This window comes from Hyperoodon ampullatus (genome assembly GCF_949752795.1).
Source record: "Hyperoodon ampullatus genome assembly, chromosome: 19".
In the NCBI taxonomy this organism is placed as follows: Eukaryota; Metazoa; Chordata; class Mammalia; order Artiodactyla; family Ziphiidae; genus Hyperoodon; species Hyperoodon ampullatus.
This window is the reverse complement of record NC_136932.1, coordinates 39,690,842-39,700,164: the sequence shown is the minus strand read 5'-3', so window position 1 is coordinate 39,700,164 and position 9,323 is coordinate 39,690,842. Positions and strand designations below refer to the sequence as shown.

At 56.5% G+C, this 9,323-nt stretch overlaps 1 protein-coding gene and 1 long non-coding RNA gene across 3 annotated transcripts; one reads left to right on the top strand and one right to left on the bottom strand.

Annotated features, from left to right (window-relative positions):
- Positions 1–520: 520 nt before the first annotated feature.
- LOC307067772 lies at positions 521–2,863 on the bottom strand. The gene is made up of 2 exons (XR_013811424.1): positions 2,642–2,863; positions 521–2,285 (listed from the first exon to the last, which is right to left on the bottom strand). It is a non-coding gene; the product is annotated as an uncharacterized lncRNA (long non-coding RNA).
- Positions 2,864–3,907: 1,044 nt separating this feature from the next.
- Positions 3,908–9,093, top strand: LOC307067660 (zinc finger MYND domain-containing protein 15-like; the record flags this gene model as incomplete). Of its 2 annotated transcripts, XM_079725174.1 has the most annotated exons (13): positions 3,908–4,499; positions 4,942–5,176; positions 5,263–5,418; positions 5,675–5,835; positions 6,373–6,525; positions 6,846–6,926; positions 7,075–7,191; positions 7,312–7,400; positions 7,488–7,586; positions 7,750–7,903; positions 7,986–8,044; positions 8,279–8,439; positions 8,807–9,093. In XM_079725174.1, the coding sequence occupies 13 exons, from the start codon at positions 3,926–3,928 to the stop codon at positions 8,952–8,954; spliced, it is 2,187 nt and encodes a 728-aa protein (XP_079581300.1). In that variant the 3' UTR covers positions 8,955–9,093. The 2 variants fall into 2 exon arrangements, with proteins under 2 accessions (XP_079581300.1, XP_079581299.1); XM_079725173.1 differs by lacking the exon at positions 7,075–7,191 and having other exon boundaries at positions 3,926–4,499.
- Between the last annotated feature and the right edge of the window lie 230 nt (positions 9,094–9,323).

Genomic DNA, 9,323 nt, shown 5'->3' with positions numbered 1-9,323 from the left:
ATTTATGTCATAGAGTGTTCTGCCTATGTTTTCCTCTAAGAGTTTGATAGTGTCTGGCCTTACATTTAGGTCTTTAATCCATTTTGAGCTTATTTTTGTGTATGGTGTTAGGGAGTGATCTAATCTCATACTTTTACATGTCCCTATTCTTTTCTTTTTTTTTTAAATTAATTAATTAATTAATTTTCGGCTGCATTGGGTCTTCATTGCTGCGTATGGGCTTTCTTTTTAGTTGCAGCTTAGTTGAGCTTTCTTTTCAGTTGCAGCTTAGTTGCTCCGCGGCATGTGGGATCTTCCCAGACCAGGGCTCGAACCCGTGTCCCCTGCATTGGCAGGCAGATTCTTAATCACTGCGCCACCAGGGAAGTCCCTGGAAGGGAGATTCTTAACCACTGGACCACCAGGGAAGTCCCAGATTTTGTATTTATTCTTCAGTCAGGTTTGGTAGTGTGTGTCTTTTTAGGAATTTGTCCATTTCATTTAGGTTATCTACTTTCTTGGCCTACAGTTGTTTATAGTATTTCCTTATAATACTTTTTATTTCTGTAAGATCGTTAGTAATGTTTCCTCTTTTTTTTTTTTTTGCAGGATCTCAGTTCCTGACCAGGGATTGAACCTGGGCCACAGAAGTGAAAGCCTGGAATCCTAACCACTAGGCCATCAGGGAACTCCCCCTCTTTCTTTCTTCTTCTTTTTTTAAATTTATTTATTTATTTATTTATTCATTCATTCATTGGCTGTGTTGGGTCTTTGTTGCTGTGCGCGGGCTTTCTCTAGCTGTGGCGAGCGGGGGCTACTCTTCATTGTGGTGTGCAGGCTTCTCATTGCAGCGGCTTCTCTTTGTTGCGGAGCACAGGCTCTAGACACGCAGGCTGCAGTAGTCGTGGCACGCGTGCTCAGTAGTTGTGGCTTTCAGGCTCAGTAGTTGTGGCTCGCGGGCTCTACAGTGCAGGCTCAGTAGTTGTGGCACTGAGGCCTAGTTGATCTGCGGCATGTGGGATCTTCCTGGACCAGGGCTTGAACCTGTGTCCCCTGCATTGGCAGGTGGATTCTTAACCACTGCGCTACCAGAGAAGTCCCTCATTTTTTTTTTTTAATACTCTTTTGTATTTTCTTCTATAAATTCTTTTTTTTTTTTGGCTGCATTGGGTCTTCATTGCTGCGTGTGTGCTTTCTCTAGTTGTGGTGAGCGGGGGCTACTCTTCGTTGTGGTGTGCGGGCTTCTCATTGCGGTGGCTTCTCTTGTTGTGGAGCACAGGCTCTAGGCACACAGGCTTCAGTAGTGGCAGCACACAGGCTTAGTAGTTGTGGCTCACAGGCTCTAGAGTGCAGGCTCAGAAGTTGTGGTGCATGGGCTTAGTTGCTCCACAGCATCCTCTCTTTCATTTTTAATTTTAATAATTTGAGTCGTCTCTCTTTTTCTCTTCGTCAGTCTAGCTAAAGGTTCATCAATCTTAGTGGTCTTTTCAAAGAGCCAACTTTTGTTTTAGTTGATTCTATTGTTTTTCTGTTTTCTATTTCATTTATTTACACCCTAATCTTTATTATTTCCTTCCTTCTGCTTTCTTTAGATTTAGTTTGCCCTCCTTTTTCTTTTCTTTTCAGCTGTGACACGTGGCTTGCAGGATCTTAGTTCCCCAAGCAAGGATTGAACCCAGGCCCCATGCAGTGGAAGTGGCGAGTCCTAACCACTGGACTGCCAGGGAATGCCCTGCTTTTCTTTTTCTAGTTTATTAAGGTAGAAGGTTAAGCTGTTGATTTGAGATCTTTCTTCATTTTTAATATAGGCATTCATAGCTACACATTTCCTTCTGAGCACTGCTTATGCTGCATCCCAAGTTTTGGTATGTTTTGTTTTCATTGTCACTAACCTCAAAATATTTTCCCTGTGATTTCTTCTTTGACCCAGTGGTTGGTTAGGAGTGTGTTTTTTTTTCTTTTGTTTTGTTTTTGTTTTTTGGGGTTTTTTTTTGCGGTACGCGCAGGACAGGGAAACTAAGGTGTGGAGAATTAGGGCACACATAACCTAATGTTTTAGGGGACTATAGAAGGGACTAGGGGTCCTCCCAGAAGGAGTTCAAGTTTGACCAGAGAGGGTCCTGGAGGCACCCGGAGGCTCTGTGCTCCCAGGGGTGGGTGAGATTACCTGACGTAGGAAGAGCAACGTTGATAGACTTTCAGGTATTTTCGGAGATGTCCCATGTATTGATCGTTAGGAGGGGAGTGGGAAGAAATTCTTCTATCACAGGGACAACTTCCAGCGATGCTACCTTCATTGCCATCTCCTGAGCGGGACCGAGGTGGTCAGCACAGGTTCCCAGGTCCAGGGGCTCACGCAGCGGTAAACTTAGCCTCCAACCCACAGCCCCACTGCAGCCTCTCCCCTAGACCCGGGGATCTGAGCCCCTCCCACCCCCAGGGCTCAACTCACACATCACACTCCCCAAACACGTCCATAATCACACCTGGGCCCTGGTGTTCCCCAGCCCATCCCCAACCCCAGGCAGCTGGCTCTCCCCCTGCCCTGGCTGCCTTGGGGACCCTGGCTCCCCACTTATTCAACTCAATCCCGCGGCCCTCGTGCCCCCCATCCCCGTCCCCGGATTCGGGGATATGGGCACCAGCCGGGCCCCTGACGAACCTGGAGGAGTGTGGCACCCTACAAAGAGTAGGAGCAAGCGGAACCGGAGTTCCCAACCCAGCATCATCTCGGGCCCGCCTCGCCCTGTCTGACTCCCGAAGACGTGCTCCGGAGCCTGACGTCCAGCCGGTGTCTCAATGGCTTCCGCTTCCTTCTCCCGCTACGCCTGAGATTCTGCGGGAGACGGCGGCCGTCGGCACCAAGGCCCGGCCGAGGCGAGGCGCGAGGTGGCGGCGCCTCCCTCTGGGCGCCCTCACCGTCTCGAACCGATAAGTGCGGTCAGGACCGTTGTAGCCGCGTGATCGCCGGCCTGGGGCGGCGGGGAAACTCCGGGAGGCGGAGCGCCTCCGCCCGCGCCCCCGCACCCAGCCCAGAGCCCCGTCGAGGGGGCAGCCAGGAATGTCTGAAGAAGGCGAAAGAAAGCGGAAGAAAGTCCAGGCTGCAGGGCCAGGCGCGGCGGACGGGCACTGACCACTAGGCTGATCCGGTTCGGCCCGGGGATGTCAGCCCCGCCCGCCCGCCCTCCGCAGGTCAGTCGGCTGGACCTCCTCCTTTGAGAGGCTTTCACTTTTCGGGCTCGGCTCCGGCGCACCGGAATCCAGTCACGGATCCAGTTACATGGCTGGAGTGACCGCGGCAGACGAGTCCGCGCGACCAGCAACACAGACACTGACTGCCCTGAGCGCCTCCGCGCCGCGCAAGACACGGGGGGCGTGGCAACCCGAGGAGCCGGCGGGGGGCTCGGGCAGCCTGACGTCACGCCCCACCCCGAGGTATTTACCTTCAAAAAGTGGTGGCCGGTACCGGAGAAGCGGACCGGACGGGAGGGGCTAGGTGTACCGGGGCTCACCGCCAAACCTAGCCAAGCCGAAGAGATGCCCTAGCTCCTGTCCCCCTCCTCCCACACCCCACAAACGGATCCAAAACTCCTCCCTCCTCACCAAACCCTTGCCCATAGGATTAGCCCTCTCTCACTTCTATCCTCAACTCAAACCCTACCTTTGAGGGTTTGAGCCGCAAATTTTGGGCCCCAAATACCATCTCCCTCCCGACTATATCACCCACTTTCAAGTCTGGACCCCATTCTCACCCTGAATTCCCATCCTCCGCCCTGAAAACTCCTTTCTCACTCCTAACACTCATCCATAGATTCCACCCTAAGTGACCCTCAAACCCACAATCTCCCATTTTATGACCCAGCCCCAAACTCTCCCGAGTACCTCTCTCTCACCACATATCCCTCCCTCTGCTCAGTCTGGGCCCAGGCCTTGTGCCCCTGAAGACATGGAGTTTGTGTCTGGATACCGGGATGAGTTCCTTGATTTCACTGCCCTCCTCTTTAGCTGGTTCCACAAGTTCGTGGCGGAGCGCGGGGCCGAGGGGACCACCCTTGAGCGTTGCTGGCGGCAGCTGGAGGCTCAGATCAGAAGCCTACCCCAGGACTGCGCCCTTTGGGTGCTCCATGTCTTGCCCAACCGTAGTGTGGGCATCAGCCTGGGGCAAGGGGCAGAGCCAGGCCCTGCACCAGGCCTGGAGGCTGCCTGGCTCCTGGGAGACGAGCCCCCACTCCACCTGCGGGACCTAAGCCCCTATGTCAGCTTTGTCAGCCTGGAGGAAGCGGGGGAGGAGGAGGAAGAGGAAGAAGAAAATGGAGAGGAGGAGGGTGCAGGCACCGAGAAAGTAGAAACAGAGGAGGATGGGGAGCCAGCCCCTACCAGCAGGGAGACCCCACAGGAAGCAAACCCCCCAGGGGAGGCAGAGGAGGCCCAGCAGGAGGCAGGAGGTGGCGAGGTTGGCTGCCAAGAGGACAGGGCGGAGGACGAACCAGGGCCTGAGAGGAGGAAGGGACAGAGAAATGGTAAGAACCCAGGGCTGGCCCTGCCCTGCCCCTGCCCAGGCGTACTCCCCTTCAAAGCCCTCCTCTGCCCCTCAGAATCCAGCTAGGAGTCACAAATGGGTGGCCCTCAGGCCAATCTGGCCTAAAAAGGTGTCTTCATTGATCCACAATGTTCTTTGTTTTTTAAATTTGAGCCAACATTTAAACATTAAAAGAAAAAACTTCCAGAAGTCTGGAGTTACCCCTTCCCAAGAAAAATGTAAAGTCCCCACAGCAGGCCCACATTTCCACCTGGCAGCAAATGCTGGTTCTGTGTAGCCACAGTCCCCTTCCGATGAGGCATGCCCTCTCTCCCTAGTCCCCTTCGCTCAGTCTCCTAGTCCCCGTGGGCATTTGATTTGGTGTCCCTGACCCTGACAGTCTGCCCCCCACCCCCGCCCCTGACTTTTCCCTTTTTCCCCAGAGGCGGCCCCCCTGCACCCTTCCTGCATCCTACTGGTGACGGATGCACATGGCACCATCCTGGGCATTGACCTGCTGATGGATGGAGGGCAGGGGAGGGCAGGCAGGGGCTCAGGGACACAGAACTTGGCTCCTCGGGCCTATGCTCTCCTCTGCCACAGCATGGCCTGCCCCATGGGCTCTGGTGACCCCCGAAAGCCCCGAAAGCTTACTGTGGGAGACGCCCAGCTGCATCGGTACAGAAACCTGGTAGAGGGTGGGGAAGCCTGGGGCCCTGGGCTCCTGAGCCCCCCAGCCTGATGCCGTCTCCACCCCCATTCAGGGAGCTGGAGAATCTGGTCCCAAGGCTGAGAGTGAAGCAAACCAAGACCCCGATGCGGACATGGGGTCCCCGGCCCGGCTTCACCTTTGCCTCCCTTCGGGCTCGAACCTGCCATGTTTGTCACAGGCATAGCTTTGAAGTGAAGCTAACCCCCTGGTGAGCAGCCTGCAGAGATGGAGGGAGCAGAAGGAAGACCCCAACAGTCAGGCAAACAGAGAGGAAGCAGGCTGGTGGGGGGGCCCTGCAGACAGACAGAGTGAGGGATAGGGAAACAAGAAGATGACACACACACAAAAAAAGCTGTCATAGGCAGAGAGAGTACAAACAGACTGAGCGTACGGGCAGCCGCAGGACAGATGGACAGCAGACAGGGGACCTACAGACACTGAGTGCCCACCCCCCGTGACCCCAGCCCCCAGTGTGGTGCTGTCCTGTACTGCGGAGAGGCTTGTCTCCAGGCTGACTGGAAGCGATGCCCAGATGATGTGAGCCACCGATTTTGGTGCCCAAGGCTTGCAGCCTTCATGGAGCGGGCCGGAGAACTGGCAACTCTGCCTTTTACCTACACCGCAGGTACCCTAAGGAGGTCAGGATGGGTGGGGGAAAGTGGGACCCGGTCTTTGGAACTGGGGCCCCAAGTGCCTGGGAACAGGGTCCTGGGCTTGAAGGCTAAGTGTCTGGGGCTGGAATCTAGATCCCTGTAATAACAGCTGGGTGCTGGGTATTTGGGGCTGGGGGCTAGACCCCTGGGGCTGGACACAGGATCTCTGGAGCTGAGAACTGAGTGCCCTGGTCCCTGAGAGAACTTATGGGAGTAGGGATTCAAATACTTGCTTCTCAGCTTCACCACTAACTGGTGACCTGAAACAAATCGCTTTACTTCTTAGAGCTATTTCCTCAACTGTGAAATGCGCAGACTAACAAATGTTAAAACCCATGGAATTGTTATATGGGTTCTGTGGGCTACGCTGTAGACACTCAGAAATGTTAACAGTTCTCTGCCTGACTAGAACCAGACTCAGACTCAGGGTCCTGGGGAGAGACTGAGGAGAGCCAAAGTCTGGAATCCTGGCCACCAGGCCCTCAACCCGTCCCCTCATCCTTCTCCAGAGGTGACCAGTGAAACCTTTAACAAGGAGGCCTTCCTGGCCTCACGAGGCCTCACTCGTGGCTACTGGACCCAGTTCAGCATGCTGATTCCAGGCCCTGGCACCCCCGGGCACCCAAGGGGCAGCACGCCATCCCTCAGCGCTCTTCTCAGTGGTGCGTGGGGCCTCTCTCCAGGCATAAGTCCCTCAGACTACAGGGAAGGACGGGAGGGCAAAAAGTTGTCCGGGTCCTAGCTAACCCCTCCACATACACACCAAACCTCACCGCCACCACCAGGGCATTTCATGCCTCTCCTCAACCCTCAGAAAAGTCACCCCTGCCCAGCCCATCCAGAAGCCCCATCCCTAGGCAGCTCCCCATTCCTCCTGCTGCAGCTCCAGGCCCTCTCTCAGGGAACACAGCTCCTTTGGAAGAAGGAAGAGGCCCGGTGGGGACCTCCCTGACACCAGGCTCCTCTTCTTTCATCCTCTCAGGAGATCCCTACCAGCTTCTTCAGGGGGATGGGCCTGCTCTGATGCCTCCTGTGCCCCCAGATCCACCCAGGGGCCTCTTTGGTGAGCTGGAGGGGCCCTGAGGGAGCTAGGGGTAGGGACGGGGACTGGAGGGCCAGCAGTCTCGGTGGTTGAGAAAAGGGGCTATTGGACAGGAGAGGTGGGGGTCCACAGGCCTGGGGCACGGTCCCCAGTAACCCACTCTCCCCAGGCTCGTGGCAGGATTACTACACATGGCGGGGCCTCAGCTTGGACTCCCCCATGGCTGTGCTTCTCACCTACCCGCTGACTGTGTACTACGTCATCACCCATCTGGTGCCCCAGTCCTGTAAGGAGGGCAGAGGCAGGGGGAGGAGTGTGTGGAGCCAGGGGGGGCCAGGGGGGTGGCAGGGGACAGGAGGGAGGGGAGGAGGAGACCATATTCTTAAATGGCTAGCTTATCACCCAGTCCCTGAGCTCAACATCCAGAACAAAAAGTCACTGAAAATCCACGTGGTGGAGGCTGGGAAGGAGTTTGACCTCATCATGGTGTTTTGGGTAAGTCCCTCCAGGCCTGAGGGTGGAGCATTTGGGTGTGGAGGTGGATGCAGGGTGGGACCCAGATCTGTCCTCTTTGCCCTTCAGGAGCTCTTGGTCTTGCTCCCCGACGTGGCCCTGGAGCTGCAGTTTGTGGGTGACAGCCTGCCCCCTGAGAGTGACCAGCAGAATTTTACCCTGCAGAGGGTGAGGGCTGAGGGGGGCCCTGCTCTTTAGCCCTAACCCTCCTGCTGTCCTCCCAGCTGGGCTCTGCCCTTCCGATCCCTGCCTCCTCTCCCCTGTCTTACTTGATGCATCTCCCAGTACCGTAACTTCCACCGGCTTCTCCACCCCACTCCAAACTCCCCAGGATGACCTCGAAGTAGCTGTCCGTCCTGGTTCCGGGGTATCAGCACGGCTAAGCTCTGGGACTAAGGAGAAGGGGCGCCGCAGGGACCTGCAGATCAAGGTGTCTGCACGGCCCTACCACCTGCTCCAGGGGCCCAAGCCTGACTTGGTTATCGGTAAGCGCCTGGGGTAGGAGCATGGGGGAGGTGAGAGGAGGCCCTGGGAGCCAGCTTCTCCCTGCTCTCCTTCCCTCCGCAGGATTTAACTCTGGCTTTGGTCTAAAGGACACTTGGCTGAGCTCGCTGCCCCGGTTACAGGTGGGGGATGGGACAAAAGGGACCTTCTCTCACCTCCTGCCCGGTCCCTCCTCCTCTTCGGAAAGTCTCTTCTTCCCCATCATCTGCTCTACAGACCTGGGGTGCGCCAGCGGGTCCTCCTGCCCTCCTCTGTGCCTGCCTCGTGCCTCTCCCCATCCCGGTCCGTCTGGGTCCTCGGGAGGTACGTGGGGTCGGGAGCCTTTCTGAGTGTCTGAGGCCCCGCCCCCACCCCAGTCCCTCCGAGTGCCGGCCTTCTTCACCGAGAGCAGCGAGTACGGCTGTGTGATGGACGACCAGACCATGGCGGTGGCCACGGGAGGGGGCGCCAGCCCTCCACAGCTCAACCCTTTCCGCTCCCCCTTTCGCCTCAGAGCGGCGGACAACTGTATGCCCTGGTAAGGCCTTCTTACTCTCTGGCCACGCAACCTGAAAGGCCCACCTCTACCCTCGTCTCTGCGGTCCTGGGACCCTCCTGGCCCAGCCCTACACCCTGCTTTCGCCGCCCGCACTCCCACCACCCCCGCTGGAGGGTCTCGACAACGCCCACACACCCCTCTTTAGATCCAGCTCACAAAAACCTCTCCGACTCCTCGTTTCCCAGCCCCGGCCCCAACCCCTCCGCAAAAAAACGCCAGGTTGCGCTCGGGCTGGCAGAGCCCTAAGTTTAGCCCCACCCCCTGAAACTCGGAGCCCACAAACCCCGCCCCTTGGGAAAATCCCGGCCTTTTGGCCCCGCCCCTGACGGCGCCGCGCCCCCCTCAGGTACTGCAACGCCTTCATCTTCCACCTGGTCTACAAGCCTCCGCAAGGGAGCTGGGCCCGCCCCGCGCCACGGCCCGTTCCTCCCGCCCCGGCCCGTAGGCGCCAAGGAGAAAAGAAATCTGGGCTGGGGGCCCGCCGGCGGAGGTGAGGGCGGAGAGGTAGAAATCCACCCCCTCCCCTAACACGCCTCAGAAAGGAACACGAAACAGGCGAGGCCGAGGGGGAGGGCGTAACACGAAAAGGTAAATAAAATTACTTGTTTGAAAGCACTGAGTCAAAAGCTCATAACTGGGTCCTTAAATGGAAAGAGGATTAAAGGATTTACGGATGACATTTTCTTCCATCTTTCTTCAGTTCCTCGACAGCTGTCCCCTCTCTTACTTGGGATTCTGACCCTCCTGGGTAATCCCAAACTTCTTCTAATGTGTGTGTTGACAAGGCATTTTCCGGCCCCAGTAACAGGCAGGGACCGGATCCGAGTCAAGCAAGACCAAGAAACAGAAAGTGGCTTCTCTCT